This window comes from Mesoplodon mirus (genome assembly GCF_964341445.2).
Source record: "Mesoplodon mirus genome assembly, chromosome: 7".
Lineage (NCBI taxonomy): Eukaryota > Metazoa > Chordata > Mammalia > Artiodactyla > Ziphiidae > Mesoplodon > Mesoplodon mirus.
In genome coordinates this window covers 33,386,163-33,407,049 of record NC_138983.1, presented here as the reverse complement: position 1 = coordinate 33,407,049, position 20,887 = coordinate 33,386,163, and the positions used below count along the sequence as shown (strand labels likewise).

At 35.8% G+C, this 20,887-nt stretch overlaps 1 protein-coding gene across 1 annotated transcript in view; it reads left to right on the top strand.

Annotated features, from left to right (window-relative positions):
* LUZP2 (leucine zipper protein 2) overlaps positions 1-20,887 on the top strand; it is a gene marked incomplete at both ends in the record, with an annotated part of 465,699 nt that overhangs the window by 238,110 nt on the left and 206,702 nt on the right. Inside the window, 2 exons of the mRNA XM_082627973.1 lie at positions 10,245-10,326; positions 16,713-16,775. Of these exons, the coding sequence (XP_082484099.1) occupies positions 10,245-10,326; positions 16,713-16,775 (145 nt within the window). The remainder of the gene's footprint in view (positions 1-10,244; positions 10,327-16,712; positions 16,776-20,887) is intronic.

Genomic DNA, 20,887 nt, shown 5'->3' with positions numbered 1-20,887 from the left:
TCATAGGTGTCTACCAAAACAAAACTGAATCAGTTAGAAGTTCCTTCTTGGAATTGTAACCAACAGGCAACTAATAAAGTCTCTCTGTGTAACTGTACTAGATTGTAAGTAAATAAACGCAGAGGATATGGCATGGTCATAGACAACCAGGTAGTGAGAGCAGCATGTCTTTCTGCCAAAGAGGTACAGAGAAAGGAATGTGTATATGTGTGTTTGCGTGTGTGGTGTATGTGTGCGCCTGTGCACATGCACGCATAGTTTTACATGAGCAGGAGAAAGTTGCATTGACTCTTGATTGTTACATTTCAGAAATATTTAGACAGCTTAGGTAATATTCGTAGAAGAGTCCGCCGGTTGATGGAGAGACTTTTAAGCCATACTATGTGAAGAGTGAGAGTATGTAACCAAAAAATAGAGACCCTGGGAGATAGGAGAGTACCCTGAAGTTTCTGAAAAGCTGTCTTGAAAATAAAAAGGAATAAAACAGTTTACTCTCTACGGTGGATGGTGGGTAGAGATTTTGAGAAGGCAGTTTTGGACTCTGTGTACTAATGGATTTTAGTATATCGAGTTCTCTGTAAAGGAAAAGAATGCCTGAGATAGTGGCAAGGTTTCTATCTGTGATGTTATGACAATACAATCTGGTAAGCACATGAAAAAAAATACCTTCCTGTAGGGTAAGGTATTTTTGTATTTATAATTGGGGATGGAAGATGTGTGAAACAGCTGCCTTTTAAAATCCCTTGTAACCATGAAATTCTATGGTAAAATGTACTCAACATCCGAGAGACCCTATCACAGTGTCGCTGGAGCCAACAGTTGTTTAGAATTCAAGCTTCAGTTCAGTGCCAAATAGGGCCCAAGAGTAGCTCTACATAGTTTGTGCAAATCCCATTTGGTGGAGGGGGGGGGTGGTCGGAGTAGAACTGAGCAAGTTGTGGGACAGGAGTTTGGGACCACCTAAAGCATGGGAGCAGTGAGAATGTGCAGAAATAAGTCTGAAAAAGGAGATGGAGAGATTCAGAAGTTTCAAAAGTCCTGCTTTGCCATTCTGTCTGATAGCTTTCCTCACCATGAAAATGAGAATTGTCTACCTTCTCCAGCTTTTAACAGCTTTTCCAACTTATTTTTTGCTTACTCCCTATTGCCTATAGATGTCAGCATGTGGGCATTTTTGAATATATACATACATATATAAACACTTATTTTTATTTTTATAAAATATATGAATTTTATCATTTAATTTTAAAATATATGTATCACTTTAAAATAAAAATGAGAATTTTAAAATCCAGAAATAACGAATAAGTATTACAAGATTTTATTATAACTTTTTTCTAGTTGGAAATATAATAGTCCTATTGCATTTTTATTCAGTACTTGTTGAAGATTTGAGTGTTAGGAATAGAATGTAGATCCTTCCTTCTTTCTTTCTCCCTGTTTCCCTCAATAGGGGTAGTATAATGACTCTCTAGAATTTGAGCACCTAGTCTGCAGAACACACTTACACCACCTCTTTATGTATCAGTTTTCCATTTTATGGAGTGCCTGGTATACTGTAAGCCTACAATATATGTAAATATTACTATTATTTTGTATTATATTATGCCACACATGCTCTTTGTGGAAAATATCAGGAGAAATAATGGAAGCCTATATGTGAAACAATTGTGATAAATGAAACTGGTTTGAGGCCGTAATGGAAGCTGAGAATTAAAATCCACTTTAAGCAAAAGCATGTTAAAGCTTTACCCAAACAAGCATAAATCATCTAAAAACCAAAGTGACTGTAATTAGTTTATAACTTGTTCCTGTTATACGTTGCCTTGATCAACAAAATTCAGATTGATTCCAGCGACCGTCTAGACTTTCATGGATATTCCTAAAATTGAAACTGGGACCTAATAGTTTCTAGAGTAATCATTAAGTCCTTCTGGATGAAAGAGCAGCTGGTGGTTGTGCAGGATGTGGTGGTCAAAGAATGAACACAAGGACCTCAAGTGGTGCCAGTGGTTGTGATAATCGTCTCGTGTATTAAGTGATTATTTTCCAGGCATTTGCTAAGCATTTTGCCTATATAACATCTTCTAAACCTCACTATAAACCTATGAGGTAGTTGTATTATTGTGCCCATTTATAGGTGAAAAAAAAAATGAGTCTAAGAATGTGCTTTCCTATACCATAGTCTCTTTACTGTTGTTACACACCAAGAAAATATTTTTGTTCCAGAAGTTGTCTTTTGGCTCTAGACTGGAAATTTTAGTTTGTCTGCTGCTAAGACTAGAAGAGGTTTCTGTTTGGTTCTTGCTGTTGCTTTGAAGGAGTTTATTCCTCTAGCCATACTTAACACACACCTACACACACACTCACTCATATACTGTTATCTGCTATCTGAACTTTTTTTTTTTTACATCTTTATTGGAGTATAATTGCTTTACAATGGTGTGTTAGTTTCTGTCTTATAACAAAGTGAATCGGTTATACATATACATAAGTTCCAATATCTCTTCCCTTTTGCGTCTCCCTCCCTCCTACCCTCCATATCCCACCCCTCTAGGTGGTCACAAAGCACCGAGCTGATCCCCCGGTACTATGCGGCTGCTTCCCACTAGCTATCTATTTTACATTTGGTAGTGTATATATGTCCATGCCACTCTCTCACTTCTTCACAGCTTACCCTTCCCCCTCCCCATATCCTCAAGTCCATTCTCTAGTAGGTCTGTGTCGTTATTCCTGTCTTACCCTTAGGTTCTTCATGACATTTTTTTTTCTTAAATTCCATATATATGTGTTAGCATACGGTATTTGTCTTTCTCTTTCTGACTTACTTCACTCTGTATGACAGATTCTAGGTCCATCCACCTCATTACAAATAGCTCAATTTCGTTTCTTTTTATGGCTGAGTAATACTCCACTGTATATATGTGCCACATCTTCTTTATCCATTCATCCGATGATGGATGCTTAGGTTGTTTCCATCTCCGGGCTATTGTAAACAGAGCTGCAATAAATATTTTGGTACATGTCTCTTTTTGAATTATGGTTTTCTCAGGGTATATGCCCAGTAGTGGGATTGCTGGGTCATATGGTAGTTCTATTTGTAATTTTTTAAGGAAGCTCCATACTGTTCTCCATAGTGGCTGTACCAATTCACATTCCCACCAGCAGTGCAAGAGGGTTCCCTTTTCTCCACACCCTCTCCAGCATTTATTGTTTCTAGATTTCTTGATGATGGCCATTCTGACTGGTGTGAGATGATATCTCATTGTAGTTTTGATTTGCATTTCTCTAATGATTAATGATGTTGAGCATTCTTTCATGTGTTTGTTGGCAGTCTGTATATCTTCTGTGGAGAAATGTCTATTTAGGTCTTCTGCCCATTTTTGGATTGGGTTGTTTGTTATTGAGCTGCATGATCTGCTTGTATATTTTGGAGATTAATCCTTTGTCAGTTGCTTCATTTTCAAATATTTTCTCCCATTCTGAGGGTTGTCTTTTGGTCTTGTGTATGGTTTCCTATGCTGTGCAAAAGCTTTTAAGTTTCATTAGGTCCCATTTGTTTATTTTTGTTTTATTTCCATTTCTATAGGAGGTGGGTCAAAAAGGATCTTGCTGTGATTTATGTCATAGAGTGTTCTGCCTATGTTTTCCTCTAAGAGTTTGATAGTGTCTGGCCTTACATTTAGGTCTTTAATCCATTTTGAGCTTATATTTGTGTATGGTGTTAGGGAGTGATCTAATCTCATATTTTACATGTACCTGTCCAGTTTTCCCAGCACCACTTATTGAAGAGGCTGTCCTTTCTCCACTGTACATTCCTGCCTCCTTTATCAAAGATAAGGTGACCATATGTGCGTGGGTTTATCTCTGGGCTTTCTATCCTGTTCCATTGATGTATGTTTCTGTTTTTATGCCAGTACCATACTGTCTTGATTACTGTAGCTTTGCAGTATAGTCTGAAGTCAGGGAGCCTGATTCCTCCAGCTCCATTTTTCATTCTCAAGATTGCTTTGGCTACTCGGGGTCTTTTGTGTTTCCATACAAATTGTGAAATTTTTTGTTCTAGTTCTGTGAAAAATGCCAGCGGTAATTTGATAGGGATTGCATTGAATCTATAGATTGCTTTGGGTAGTAGAGTCATTTTCACAATGTTGATTCTTCCAATCCAAGAACATGGTATATCTCTCCATCTATCTGTATCATCTTTAATTTCTTTCATCAGTGTCTTATAATTTTCTGCATACAGGTCTTTTGTCTCCTTAGGTAGGTTTATTCCTATTTTATTCTTTTTGTTGCAATGGTAAGTGGGAGTGTTTTCTTGATTTCTCTTTCAGATTTTTCATCATTAGTGTATAGGAATGCAAGAGATTACTGTGCATTAATTTTGTATCCTGCTACTTTACCAAATTCATTGATTAGCTCTAGTAGTTTTCTGGTAGCATCTTTAGGATTCTCTATGTATAGTAACATGTCATCTGCAAACAGTGACAGCTTTACTTCTTTTCCAATTTGGATTCCTTTTATTTCCTTTTCTTCTGATTGCTGTGGCTAAAACTTCCAACACTATGTTGAATAAGAGTGGTGAGAGTGGGCAACCTTCTCTTGTTCCTGATCTTAGTGGAAATGCTTTCAGTTTTTCACCATTGAGGATGATGTTGACTGTGGTTTTCTCATATATGGCCTTTATTATGTTGAGGAAAGTTCCCTCTATGCCTACTTTCTGGAGGGATTTTGTCATAAATGGCTGTTGAATTTTGTTGTAAGCTTTCTCTGCATCTATTGAGATGACCATATGGTTTTTCTCCTTCAATTTGTTAATATGATGTATCACATTGATTGATTTGTGTATATTGAAGAATCCTTGCATACCTGGAATAAACCCCACTTGATCATGGTGTATGATCCTTTTAATGTGCTGTTGGATTCTGTTTGCTAGTATTTTCTTGAGGATTTTTGCATCTATGTTTATCAGTGGTATTGGCTTTTAGTTTTCTTTCCTTGTGGCATCTTTGTCTGATTTTGGTATCAGGGTGATGGTGGCCTCATAGAGTGAGTTTGGCAGTGTTCCTCCCTCTGCTATATTTTGGAAGAGTTTGAGAAGGATAGGTATTAGCTCTTCTCTAAATGTTTGATAGAATTCGCCTGTGAAGCCATCTGGTCCTGGGCTTTTTTTTGTTGGAAGATTTTTTATCACAGTTTCAATTTCAGTGCTTGTGATTGGTCTGTTCATATTTTCTATTTCTTCCTGATTCAGTCTTGGTAGGTTGTGCATTTCTAAGAATTTGTCCATTTCTTCCAGGTTGTCCATTTTATTGGCATAGAGTTGCTTGTAGTAATCTCTCATGATCTTTTGTATTTCTGCAGTGTCCATTGTTACTTCTCGTTTTTCATTTCTAATTCTATTGATTTGAGTCTTCTCCCTTTTTTTCTTGATGAGTCTGGCTATAGACTTATCAATTTTCTTTATCTTCTCAAGGAACCAGCTTTTAGTTTTATTGATCTTTGCTATCGTTGCCTTCATTTCTTTTTCATTTATTTCTGATCTGATCTTTATGATTTCTTTCCTTCTGCTAACTTTGGGGTGTTTTTGTTCTTCTTTCTCTAATTGCTTTAGGTGCAAGGTTAGGTTGTTTATTCAAGATGTTTCCTGTTTCTTAAGGTAGAATTGTATTGCTATAAACTTCCCTCTTAGAACTGCTTTTGCTGCATCCCATAGGTTTTGGGTCATTGTGTCTCCATTGTCATTTGTTTCTAGGTATGTTTTGATTTCCTCATTGATTTCCTCAGTGATCACTTCGTTATTAAGTAGTGTATTGTGTAGCCTTCATGTGTTTGTATTTTTTAGAGATCTTTTCCTGTAATTGATATCTAGTCTCATAGTGTCGTCAGAAAAGAAAGTTGATACAATTTCAATTTTCTTAAATTTTCCAAGGCTTGATTTGTGACCCAAATATGATCTATCCTGGAGAATGTTTCATGACCACTTGAGAAAAATGTGTATTCTGTTGTTTTTGGTTGGAATGTCCTATAAATATCAATTAAGTCCATCTTGTTTAATGTATCATTTAAAGCTTGTGTTTCCTTATTTATTTTCATTTTGGATGATCTGTCCATTGGTGAAAGTGAGGTGTTAAATTCCCCTACTATGAATGTGTTACTGTCGATTTCCCCTTTTATGGCTGTTAGTATTTACCTTATGTGTTGAGGTGCTCCTAATTTGTATGCATGAATATTTACAATTGTTATATCTTCTTCTTGGATCGGTCCCTCGATCATTATGTAGTGTCCTTCTGTGTCTCTTCTAATAGTCTTTCTTTTAAAGTCTAATTTGTCTTATATAAGAATTGCTACTCCAGCTTTCTTTTGGTTTCCATTTGCATGGAATATCTTTTTCCATCCCCTCACTTTCAGTTTGTATGTGTCTCTAGGTTGAAGTGGGTCTCTTGTAGACAGCATATCTATGGGTCTTGTTTTTGTATCCATTCAGCCAGTCTGTGTCTTTTGGTGGGAGCATTTAATCCATTTACATTTAAGTTAATTATCGCTATGTATGTTCCTATTCCCATTTTCTTAATTGTTTTGGGTTTGTTATTATAGATCTTTTCCTTCTCTTGTGTTTCTTGCCTAGAGAATATCCTTTAGCATTTGTTGTAAAGCTGGTTTGGTGGTGCTGAACTCTCTCAACTTTTGCTTTTTTGTAAAGGTTTTAATTTCTCTATCAAATCTGAATGAGATCCTTGCTGGGTAGAGTAATCTTGGTTGTAGGTTTTTCTTCTTCATCACTTGAAATATGTCCTGCCACTCCCTTCTGGCTTGTAGAGTTTCTGCTGAAAGTTCAGCTGTTAACCTTATGGGGATTCCCATGTGTGTTATTTGTTGTTTTTCCCTTGCTGCTTTTAATATGTTTTCTTTGTATTTAATTTTTGACAGTTTGATTAATGTGTGTCTTGGCATGTTTCTCCTTGGACTTATCCTGTATGGGACTCTCTGTGCTTCCTGGACTTGATTAACTTGATTAACTATTTCCTTTCCCATATTAGGGAAGTTTTCAACTATAATCTCTTCAAATATTTTCTCAGTCTCTTTCTTTTTCTCTTCTTCTTCTGGAACCGCTATAATTCAAATGTTGGTGCGTTTAATGTTGTCCCAGACGTCTCTGGGACTGTCCTCAGTTCTTTTCATTCTTTTTTCTTTATTCTGCTCTGCAGCAGTTATTTCCACTATTTTATCTTCCACCTCACTTATCCGTTCTTCTGCCTCACTTACTCTGCTATTGATCCCTTCTAGAGTATTTTTAATTTCATTTATTGTGTTGTTCATTGTTGCTTGTTTCATCTTTAGTTCTAGGTTCTTGTTAAACGTTTCTTGCGTTTTCTCTATTTCCAAGATTTTGGATCATTGTTACTATCATTATTCTGAATTCTTTTTCAGGTAGACTGCCTATTTCCTCTTCATTTGTTAGGTCTGGTGGGTTTTTATCTTGCTCCTTCACATGCTGTGTGTTTTTCTGTCTTCTCATTTTGCTTATCTTACTGTGTTTGGGGGTCTCCTTCTTGCAGGCTGCAGGTTCGTAGTTCCTGTTGTTTTTGGTGTCTGTCCCCAGTGGCTGAAGTTGGTTCAGTGTGTTGTGTAGGCTTCCTGGTGGAGGGGACTAGTGCCTGTGTTCTGGTGGATGAGGCTGGATCTTGTCTTTCTGGTGGGCAGGTCCATGTCTGGTGGTGTGTTTTGGGGTATCTGTGGACTTATTATGATTTTAGGCAGCCTCTCTTCTAATGGGGGGGGTGTGTGTCCCTGTCTTGCTAGTTGTTTGTCATAGGGTGTCCAGCACTGTAGCTTGCTGGTCGTTGAGTGAAGCTGGGTGTTGGTGTTGAGATGGAGATCTCTGGGAGATTTTCGCCATTTGATATTACGTGGAGCTGGGAGGTCCCTTGTGGACCAGTGTCCTGAAGTTGGCTCTCCCACCTCAGAGGCACATCCCTGACATCTGGCTGCAGCACCAAGAGACTTTCATCCACACGGCTCAGAATAAAAGGGAGAAAAAGTAGAAAGAACGAAAGAAAGAAAGAGGATAAAAGAAAATAAAATAATGTAAGGTAAAATAAAATAAAGTTATTAAAATAAAAAATTATTATTAAATAAAAATATTTTTAAGTAAAAAAAAAAAAAACCTGACAGATAGAACCCTAGTACAAATGGTGAAAGCAAAGCTATACAGACAAAATCTCACACAGAAGCATACACATACACACTCACAAAAAGAGGAAAAGGGGAAAAAAATAATAAATCTTGGTCTCAAAGTCCACCTCCTCAATTTGGGATGATTTGTTGTCTATTCAGGTATTCCACAGGTGCAGGTACGTCAAGTTGATTGTGGAGATTTAATCCGCTGCTCCTGAGGCTGCTGGGAGAGATTTCCCTTTCTCTTCTTTGTTCACACAGCTTCCGGGGTTCAGCTTTGGATTTGGCCCCGCCTCTGCATGTAGGTCTCTGGAGGGCGTCTGTTCTTCGCTCAGACAGGACGGGGTTAAAGGAGCCACTGATTCGGGGGCTCTGGCTCACTCAGGCCGGGGAGTAGGAGGGGCGTGGAGGCGTGGCAAGCGTGCGGCGGCAGAGGCCGGCGTGACATTGCAGCAGCCTGAGGCACGCCGTGCGTTCTCCCGGGGAAGTTGTCCCTGGATCCCGGGACCGTCGCTGTGGCGGGCTGCACAGGTTTCCGGGAGGGGTGGTGTGGAGAATGACCTGTGCTCGCACACAGTCTTCTTGGTGGTGGTAGCAGCAGCCTTAGTGTCTCATACCCGTCTCTGGGGTCCGCGCTGGATAGCCACGGCTCGCACCCGTCTCTGGAGCTCCCTTAAGCAGCAGTCTTAATCCCCTCTCCTTGCACACCAGGAAACAAAGAGGGAAGAAAAAGTCTCTTGCCTCTTCGGCAGTTCCAGGCTTTTCCTGGACTCCCTCCCGGGTAGCCGTGGTGCACAAATCCCTTCAGGCTGTGTTTATGAAGCCAACCCCAGTCCTATCCCTGTGCTCCAACCGAAGCCCGAGCCTTAGCTCCCAGACCCGCCCTCCGTGGCAGGTGAGCAGACAAGCCTCTCGGGCTGGTGAGTGCTGGTCGGCACCGATCCTCTGTGAGGGAATCTCTCCTCTTTGCTCTCCACACCCCTATTGCTGTGCTCTCCTCTTTGGCTTCGAAGCTCCCCCCTCCACCACCCACAGTCTCCGCCCGCCAAGGGGCTTCCTAGTGTGTGGAAACCTTTCCTTCTTCACGGCTCCCTCCCACTGGTGCAGGTCCCATCCCTATTCTTTTGGCTCTGTTTTTTCTTTTTTCTTTTGCCCTACCCAGGTACGTGGGGAGTTTCTTGCCTTTTGGGAGGTCTGAGGTCTTCTGCCAGCGTTCAGTAGGTGTTCTGTAGGAGTTGTTCCACGTGTAGATGTATTTCTGATGTATCTGTGGGGAGGAAGGTGATCTCCGCATCTTACTCTTCTGCCATCTTCCCTGTCTCTCCTATCTGAACTTTTTGAAGTGATAGCTTATGTGATAAAATGAAGGCACAGAAATATAATAAAATTTGTCATAATTGAGAAAATCCTAAACCCTTAAGGGGAATTCATATTTATGGAAATATTTATATTTTTAATGTGAGACAGGGTCCGTATGTCCTACTGAACTTGAGACACAGTATGTATATATGTGCAGGCGTATTTTTTATTATCCCCAATAAATGAGTCAGCTTTCGCATTAAAAATGTCTTTTTTCTCTTTGTTTTTGCAAAAAGTCTCAGACCTTATACAGTATATCTAAAACAATGCTTTAGAATTAGTTATGTAGAGCATCCAAGGGACTGATAATTTTTCCCATCAGCAAGTCTATGGTAACTTTTTTTCTAAACAGCATGTTCACACCCTGGCATGCTGTCACTAAAATTACCTTTCTAACTCTAATTATTATATCGATTTGATTTAACACATTATGCAGTTCACAGATGATTCACACAGTAGGATTCTTATAAGACACAATAACAAGGCAATTTCCCTTAAATACAGCTTGCTTTTAGTGCTTGCATGGGAGAGAAGACTCTTTATTACCAGAGTCCTGAGATACATCTTGTATGTTTAACCGTGGCTCTGTATATTCTAGTTATGTTTCCTATATATATATATACAGCAAAACCTCCTTTCATCGTATAAATAGGAAATAAGAGATTTATATCATGTCTCTCTTTTGCTCTCTATTTTCTACTAAACAGAGAACAAATGAAGTCTCTCCAGGAGGCCCTGGAAAATCAGCTTAAAGAGACAACTGAGAAAGCAGAAAAACAGCAGGCTACTGTAAGTGTTTCTCTTCTGTGTCCTTTGCTTTGGGGCTGGAAAATTGTTAACTTTTTTCCCTAAAATCATTATGGAACAAATACACCAGTGACAAATATAAATGAAAATACAATGAAAAAACCACAATCAACAAGATTACAAAAATACTTAGCAGCAATCATTCCAAAAAAATATTTTCTTTGTATTTGATTCTTAAGGGTCTTCTGATTCCCAACCCCTATTTATGGATGAAAAACTCAGGGCAAGAGTGTTGGTGTCAGGCCCCCTATCAGTGGCTCTTGAATTTTGGGGTGTGACCTTGAACTAAGTTAAGCTATACAGATCCCTAAGCCATACCCTACATCCACTGAATAGACATCTCCCAAGGGTGGAGCCACACCATCTGCCTATTTAATCAACTACACAGGTGATTCTGAGACACCCCAAAGTTTAAGAATCAAACTTCTCTCCAGATTTTCTCTCTCAAAATGATGTTCTATTGACTCTCACGTTTCAATTCTTATAACTAATATTCACCATGGGCAGGAGAGATGGTGCTCTGGATAATAGCGCTAAAAACTAGATTTCTACCTCATTCCCCACATGCACTTATGTACCATTTATGGAGATTGAACCTTTTATCTTGTGTGAGGACCTGAATCTATTTCAAAATACAGTATATTAATAGAAAATTTGAGGTATAGTAAGACCAATAGATCAGGAAACAATTTCCTTTGGAAAGATAGTTTATTTCTCACAGTTCCCAAGAGAGGGGCATGCCACATGACCAGGGACCACGTAGGGAAGCACCAGGTCAAGCACAAGGCAAAGGAAGGTGGGGAAACTATGGACAAGAGCCTTTACTGTGGTTTCTGTGGGAAGGAATGGGCTAGGCAGGGTAAGCAGGCCTAGGATTGGCCCATTTGAATGATTTCAGCAGGCTCTGGGGCACAGGGACTATTTTTCTGGTACCCGGCCCTGGGGTGATTAAGGCAGGTGGATAGTCGTCTGAAGTGTGAGAACCCAGTACAAGGGGTGGCTGGAGTTCTAGGCTCTGTATTGGTTAGTGTGTATTTGAAAAGCTTACCACCAGGAAGAGTGGGTGGGGAAGGAGCATCGATAAGGAAGGCAGGAGGTCAAGATAGGATGACTCAAGCATATTATTGGGTTGTCCATAACAAGGCTAGTCTGCATATATGTGTAAGGTAGGTGTTAAAGCATCAAGTTTACAGAAGCTAGAAACAGGACTAATACAAGGTCTCCATCCAGGTTGATTACCTGGGATCCCAGGCCCTTTAAGAATTGTCATCCTGCCTTTCTTTTGCAAGTCTTTCTTGAATAATCTGGATTAGGGTATAAAGTTTTGCTTCTGAAACTTAGCCCTGTCTGTCATCTGAGGTACCTGCTTCTTGGAGACAGTCTTTGTAATAATGGCTGTTGATTCTCCTGGGTGCAGGATTATTTCTTGTTAATAAATTCACTGTTATCTGTCCAGCCCACCTGTAAGGATGAGCATCTTTGTTCTTCTCTGTTATGCCATGGCAACACTCACTGCTAACCTACAAGGTGTCCTAGTTTCTGGCTCTTTGGACAGCGGGTGTTACATAAAAGAACAGACATATTTTTAGCACTATCATGTTGATTCCTCCCCTCAGAATCTGACCCAGCATAAGTAGCAACCCTAATTGCAATCCCATTTCTTTCTTGACCTATCACATTTAATCTCAACTTCTTCATAGCCCAGTCACAAATAATGACAGTTAGAACAGATAGAAATATTCACACATACTCTTTTCTCAGATTCTCACAATAAAACTGCACACTACTATTGTTGTTTGTTTTTTTGTTTTTGTTTTTTTTTTTCTGAAAATGAGTAACTCTTGCTTGTATTTACACAGCTAGCATATGGAGAAGCCAAGGCATGAACCTGTGTTTATTCCAATATGTTATGTACACTGTGTCTAACATCCCAAAAGAAGAAAGCTCTAACATTTGAAAGAGCTCAACAAAATTTAGAAGAGTCAAGTGTGGCAAAAGTGGGGACAAAGGATGCGTAGCTGGGAAGAAGGAGGAGACAGGACTGGCCGAGTCAGCTTTATCCTCACCTCAGAATCCTTGTAGTGCTTTTCTTAAAGTTCAGCATTGAATCTTGAGGGAGGATTTTCCTCTCCCACCCCAAAATACTCTACTAAACCAGAAACACCCTATATGTATTCATAACCTAACATGTGCTACAGAATAAGAATATTCTGGGTTTAAATTCCTAGTGGACAATCTACTATCTGTAAATTTGAGTAAGCTCTTTAACTTCTGCAAGTTTCCTTATTTGAAGAATTTGGGGAATAATTAAAATTAAAATAACATACATAATTTCCCTAAAATTATATCTGGCATATAGTAGATAGTAGAATCTAAACTAAATTTGATCTCAATAGAAAGAAAAAAATAAAATAATAAAATAAATAAATTATCCAATTGAAAGAAAAATGAAGGCAAAAGAATTACTGTTGGCAAAAGTTTCAGTGTATTAGAAATAACAATAAATGGGTTAATTTTAATAATAATTTTTAAAAGACACAGAATAACTGCAATTAAGAAATTAGGACAATATATGCAAATGTGCTAATTTTAACAACTGAGAAGACCACATACTTAAAATAAGCAATACAGGAAAATATATGCAAAACAACATAAAAGAAGTAAACGATTGACAGCAATATTAATGCTGGCAAATAGAATTTAAAGCACAAATATAATGTAAGAGAAAGCACTATATGCTAGTAAAGAAAAATAAATAAATAAAATGAGGTGGTTATAGTTATAACCATCATAAACATAAACATACTTAACAAATCAGCTTCCATATCCATCAATCTATAAATGAAGGGAGAAATAGGCAAATACAAAGATCTTAAAAATACAACTGGTAGTAATAAATATTAGATTTATAGAGAAATCTCTAAAAAAATGACTATATTCTTTTTAAGCACATGCAGAACATCTATAGAAATTTTATAGAAATATAATATGTATAATACAAAAAGCTATACACATTCAAAAATATGACTAGCATATATACTATGTTATTCAATCCTTTTGTTATACAATTTTAAATAAATTTTTATAAATGCTTAAACAATTCATGTTTGGAAAATTTATAACACATTTTCTAATAACCCTTCAGTTAATAAGAAATAAAAGAAATAAAGAAATACTTAATAATAGTGAAGACACTACATGCCAATATAATAATTGAGGTGAATTGATAGCCTTAAATGCATTTTTCCAGAAAAATAAAAGATTAGCAACATAAATTCAAGAAGTTATTTAAAAAGAAAAACAGTGCAATAAAGAGAGTATTATAAAGACTAGTGAAGACAATAATAAAATAGAAAACAAAAAAAGGTAAATTTAAGTTCTTTGAAAAGACTATGATAAAAGACTTTAAGATATGAGAAAGATTAAGAATAGAAAGAGACTCAAATTTTAAAATGTTGAATTTAAAAAAGAGCTAATCTAAGAGTCATAATTGTAAGAGGAATTCAAACAAATAAGGTATTATGAGCAACAGTTCCCTGATACATTTAAAAATGTACATGTAAATTTCTAGATAAATAACTATAAAATGCTAAAATTTCTGCAAGAAGAAATTCAGCACTTGAATAGCTGAACACAGTTAGAATTTTATTATGCTAAAAGACCCCCTTTCCCAAGTATTTCAAAGCCAGAAGGTTTTCATGGTGACTGCTACTAATTTTTAAAGATCAGTTCACTTCAAATATAGGCAAATATTTTCTGGAAAATGGAAAATAATTGAAAACTTTCACCTCATTTTACAAACTTCATCAGTTATGATTCCAAAATCAATTAATGGCTATATGTGTAAACTAATAGCTATTTTTCTACTAATGAATGTACATGTAAAAGGTCTATAAGAACAAATTCAAGACTATATTAACAAAATATTTCATCATGATCAATAAATGCAAATACCTGCAGAAATAAATAATACTTATCTTTTGGAGGGAATGTGTTTATGTTTTGAATTGAATGACTGATATTTTCTAAGTCAAAGTCCAGAGAGAGATGACAGAAAGCTTAACAAATATGGGACTAACATATATTTAGTAAAAGCATGATTTTTTTTTTAATGTGCATCTGGTGGGATCTAGGAAAAGATAGATTTCATACTACTGGGACTCATCACTTCCAAACTTTGGTAAAGACTCAAACTGTTTGTGCTTTTTCTCCCTATTTGAGGATTCTAGGTTAACTAAGGATTAAATAAGTATATATTTTAATTGTTGCAAATCATTCAACAATTATTCTTTCTGCTAGGAAGACTATAGCTGATGTAGTTGAAAGTTGGATAAGAAGGGGAGAATGAAATAATTGTAATTGCTCACTCTCAAATAGAGGGAAAACATTTGTATTTGATTCTGTAAATATTGTGCTATTTTAGATTTGAGAGCAGATACTCTTATGTGCTGCCCTTGATTATATATCTAATTACTAAATTGAACTATCTCCCTAATGGGACAATGAGCGTGACTCAAATTTTCAGGTTGCTCCGAGGATCTTCATAATTAAAATGTAAGCTTGAAAATTGTTATGACCAAAATGAGGGACATAGTGGTTCTCAGGCTTCTGCTTCTGTTTTACATGTAGTTGGACCATCAAAAATGTTTTGGTTTAGGTTTTGTTACCTTTTGAGGAAATGGTAATACAAGGACACCTACACAAGCCAGAAAAGACAAGGTGTTAATACGTGTTGTAGCTTTACAGACGCACAACAAATATAATGTACAGAAAGTGAACAAGACTACTACACATCAAGTCTAGGATAGTGGTTACCTCTGGGGGTAGGAGAGGAAGAAAAATTAGGTGGAGCTTTAATAGTACTATAACATTTTCTTTACAAGGTCTGAAGAAAATTGGGCAAAACATTTATATATACTTATTCTTAGGGTGGGCCCAGAAGCATTTTACATAGTATTACTCTTGTTCTTTTGTTTATGTTTGAAAGGTTTCAGAACTATTTTTTTTAATGTGTATATATACGGTAAAAATTAACTTTACTCCTAAATTTGATTTCCACTGACTTAATCTACCTCTAGAGATAATCCACATTACCAGTCTCTTCTGCATCATTCCAGGAATCCTCTAAGACTATGTTATTCAATATATAACCACCAGATACATCAGGCTTTTGAGCATTATAAAATGGCTAGTCCAAATTGAGATATGCTGTACATGTAAAACTCACAGTGGATTCTAAAGATATATTGCAAAAAAAAGTCAATTTATCATCATTAATCCATTACATGTCAAATGATACTATTTTGAATATATTGAATTAAATAAAATATATCAGTAAAATTAATTTTACCTGTTCCTTTTACTTTTTAAAAAAATGTGACTGGCAGAAAATTGAAAATTGGAGAAATTAAATGTTTCATCCACTGTCATACATTGACATAAATAGTGAACCCTCAGTGACCATAGAGTCTCATATTTTAGCTACTGTGCTATACTGAACTTTTTCAAAGCAGTCAGGCAGATAAAGATTCAGTGTTTATACAGATACAGTTTGAATAACTGGCCTAAGGGTACAGATTCTGACAATATCATATTCAGCAGGAAACATCATGGTTTCTCTGGTACAGTATTTATAACGTTCCATGCTTTTGAGGTCAGGAGCATCACTATGCAATTGCTCTAAAATCTGGCCTTATATAAAAATTACCTGGAGCATGTTTTAAGAAAAGAGATTCCTAGGCCCAATCCTAGAATTTAGCTTTGTTTAAGAACCACATTTTTAAAAATTGAAGTTTAGACAAGTAAGTGAATCACAATCATAACATGCATTTCACAATTAAAAAAAATTTTTTTAAACCTTTTTATTATGGAGAATTTCAAACTTACACAAAAGTGGAAGGAGTAGTATAATAAATCCCCATGAATCCATCAATTAACTTCAAGAATTAGCAACACATGGCCAATCTCATCTCAAGCATATCATTCTCTTGTCCCCTCTTCATTTTTTTTTTATACAGTGGGTCCTTGTTGGTTATTTATTTTACATATAGCAATGTGTACAGTCAATCCCAAACTCCCTAACTATTCCTGCCCCCCAGATGAACTTATTTACAAACAGAAACAGACTAAATTTAAAAAAATAATAATCTTTTATTACATAAGAAAAAGTTATGTGATATAACTAGTGGATATATTTATGAATTTGGCAATAAAAATGTGGATAATGAAAATTTTAACCCTTTGTTCTTTTTCAGTATTTGTTGACAAAGAGATAATTTTATTATATTTCAAAAATTGTGAAAATAAATTTATAAAAGCTGTAGAAATGAATTTGAAATATGTCTACATGATATTCTATTTATTTTCAGATTGCTTTTTTAAAGACTGAAATGGAGAGAAAGAACAAAATGATCCGAGATCTCCAAAATGAGGTAAGACATATTTCACGAAAATTTCATACAAGTCAAAGAATATACAGAAACAAACATATTGATTTGCCGTAAGCTCTGGGGTATAATCACATGCAAATATGTCCTTTAGTTAAGTACTAATGGAGAGGAACTATAAGGTTAAAACTTGAGTATATAATCCCTACTTTAACATATATTTGATAATGTTAGTAGTTCATACATCTCCAGGTCATTTTCCCTTCTAATTATATTTTGCTTGGGCAATGTTAAAATTTTTATTTTTATTTTATAAATGTATTTGTCTACCAAATGACATCACAGGCACTGAAGAAGAGAGCTAGTCATAAATGGACCTTATGTTAGGAAAAGTCAATCTAGAATGAAAAATTTATGTGAGGTAATCTTAGAGTGATGTAGGTTCAAAATAAATAAGCTGTAACCGCTTTCCTTACAGGCTTTAAAATGTAAGGATCCTATAAAACGCTGTATGCTTTTTCCTCCTTTTGACTTTTTGTCTACCCTGTCACATAACTACTTTATTTTCTAAAATTTCTCCATCACATTTGTATTTCCACCTTTTTATTTCTTTTTTTTTCCTTGAATGAAATTAGTTATTTAGAACTATTAAACCATGATTAATTAAATATACATCTTCTTTTATCAATCCCACTAAGGTAGATTTTAAATCCCAAATCAACTGCTTTAGCCATTTCTAGTCTCCTTTATTCCCCTTCCTTCCTCCCTCCCTCCCTCCCTCCCTCCCTTCCTTCCTCCAATTTTTTGAGACATTTCAAATACAGATGAGCTACATTATTTCTATATCATTTCCACCTTGATGCCCAGGTTAAAAAATAGACTATACAAATGCCTTGGTATCAAGATTCAGCATTTGTACTCTGATTATGACATTAAAATGGTTTATCAAATGTGAAAAATGATGTAAAGAAAAAAGGAACACAAGAAAAGTTTTGTCTTCTTTATGATTCTATTGTATTTTCATTTCTTTCTAATGGTTTTTTCTTCTGAGTCTTCTTAAGAAAGTCTAATGAGATGGACTTGATAATGTTTTCCCTGAGGCCTAAATCTTGGATTTACTGTTTATGGTGGAAAATGTCAGTAAACTAGAGTTACCGAAATACTGGTTGTACTAGATAATTTCTTGTTCTCTGGGGCTCAGAGAGGGCCCGATTACTCAAGTCTATAACTTTCCATGGATCATTTAAGACAAAGGGAATGTTTAAAACAATGTTAAAGCCAGTATTAAAATAGGAAAAGTACATTTAGACGTGTACACACACATCCATGCACACACGCACACACAAACAACAACAACGTGAACCCCGTTGTATAAGAATGAGAGGATTATGGGCTAATTTATATCTCTGTGTATGTATTATCAGTTAACTTTTCATCTTACATAATTTTTTAAAAATCTAGAATTTAAGGAGGAAGCTCTTTTAAAACCAAACTATAAATTATTCATATCAGGTACCTATGAGGATTAACAAAATATTTTTTTTCCTTCCATGGGATCATTTTTTAAGTTTAATATTAATTTTCTAAGTGTATAAGCTAGAATAATTAAAAAAGCAATACAAGTAGTAATGGCTGCCAAATGTAAGCTTTGTAATTAAATTTGCTACTATTTACTTTCATCATATTGAAAATCTGCAAGATGATACTTGATAACCAGAAAAGTCTGACTTCTCTAACAAAACCTAATGGTGAACATATATTGTCAACTGAATGCTTTTAAGTTGACTCCTTTTTATTAATTCATTGAAATTTTAGATTCGTTATTTTGACAAATAATCAGTATGTAGAGGTTAAACAAAATACTTGGCCCATACTCTGCACAGTAAAATTATATGGACACTACCTGAAAGATTTTTGTTCAGGAGTAATAAAATAAAAAGGCAAATTGACTAAACAAAATACAGAGAGGTGAGGGAGATCATACAGGTATAAAGGGATTTCTGGGAGAAGATCAAAATCTCCTGAATGACTTCTGAGTGAGGATATTGGGGAAGTCCCAATTTAAGAAGGGACTTTTGAAAAGTTATTAAAGAATGATCGGTATTTTTTTCATATGTGAAGGTAAATATCGTAAAAGGCACTTTTATGTTAGCAGCTAGGCATCTAGTTTTTAAGATTTACCTCATCTCTTGGAGGGGGAAAATATTTAGATTTTATTTTTAGGCAAATGCTGTGTAGGGCGGAAAGCATTTTGATTTTTCCATCCAGGCAGTCATATCTGGAATGGAATACATGGGACCCCGTTATTCAAAGACTGTGTTCATAACTGGGAAAGAACATCGGAGAATATTTGGAGAATATGGATAGCAAAGTGAGAATGCAAGAGAAAATGAAATAGGAGATTGATTTTTTTTAAACCAAGAAAGTTAAGAGACTGAAAAGAGTATAGCTATGAGTTAATCACAGTATTTCAAGCTCCTTTATTTTATCTGTCTTGATGGGTATCTATGTCTTCACATGGACATCCCATTTAACCTGTGTCTGGGATTGCTTTTACTCACAGAAGCTTTACTGAGATTTAGGGGGTCTCCAAATTTCAGGTCTAGGCCTTCTGCTTTTCTGCTTATATTCTCTTTCATGGAACATGCAAGTCAAATCTATTCTGCCACAGTGTGTATTTCTTTGTACCAAATCACCTTATTAGCAATTAATAAATGATGGAATGATGTCAGTAAAGTTTGAAAAATTGTGTTGGTTTATATATAATTTTCCCCAACATGTTGAGGTTTGAAGCAATCAGGGGAAAGCCTTGTCAAATTTTATAGAAAATTTTTATCATACAAAGACAAAAGAAAATATGCAAAAGGACCTCCCTTTAGTGCATGTAGTGGTGTTTTAGTGCCTTCAAAACATTTAAAAAAATGTTTCTTACTGCACCAAGATATCTGACTAAACTGTGAATATAGAAGACTCTAAAGCATTCCCCCATATTAAAATAAGAGATTAGTGAAAAATATGTATCAGAAATTAATTCTGATGATAATCTACTTTATTAGAAGTCAATTCCCTGTAGGGTCTACATCTCAAAAGAGAAAACAGTAAATTCTAAGTGTAAGACTGTGCAAAGGATTGAGTATGATTTGGGGATAAATGCTAGAAAATATTAAACTGTGGTTGTATTTTTATTACTATTGTCATTATTTTGTTAGTATTATGATCACAAAATTACACAGTAAGTGGTCTTCCTCAATCACAATTTTCTCATACATCCTGTATTTTTAGTGTACACATTTGCAGAATATGAGATTTCTCACAATGCAAAAATTGATTTATAGTAGCTATCTCACCATTTTTTTAGTAACTTCCTAATCTGTCTCTAATTCTGATGTTTCTTATGTAATCTGTTTTATGCATTCAATTACTTATTTTGCATTTTGTATTTGGATATTGTATGGTTACAACAAATGTAAAAAGTTATACTGGAAAGCAAAACAAAGAAACAAAAACACTTAGCCTTTCTTCTCTGACTTCCATAACTGCATCATCATATGATATAGACAATCTTATTGACTCCAAAGCTTAGAATTCTCTTTGACTTTGCATTTTTAAAACACACTCTCTCTATTGTCATTTCTAATTTTCTTTAATTTTATCCACTGTTTCCCCCAGGATAAAATAAGTTTCTCTATAGTGGTTCCAGATATAAGAAAGGGATAAGTAGGGTAATACATAGATGCTGAAATATTAGATAAATTAAGCATTGAGACAAACATCTCTGATTAGTTTGAAACTCCTTAATGAAATGTGAGAGTTTGATAACGTTCAGGACTTTTCATAGGAGTACATAGCTACAAATACTTGAATTAGATTAGTATTAAAACATAGTCTATATTAAATTAGTGAATACATAGAGATAACAAAGGGAAGGGAAGAAAAGTGAAAGGAAGAGAGAGAGGGAAAAAGAAAGGAAGAAAGGAAGGAAGGGAGGAAGGAAAGAAAGAAGGGAAGGAAGGAAAGAAAGAAGGAAATGAAGGAAGGGAGGGAAGGAGGAAGGAAGGAAGGAAGGAAAGAGGGAAGGAAGGAAGAGAAGGAGGAAGACAGGCAAGTTGGGGAAGTACCCCCACCCCAAATCTCTTCTGTGGTGGTTTGTTTTAATT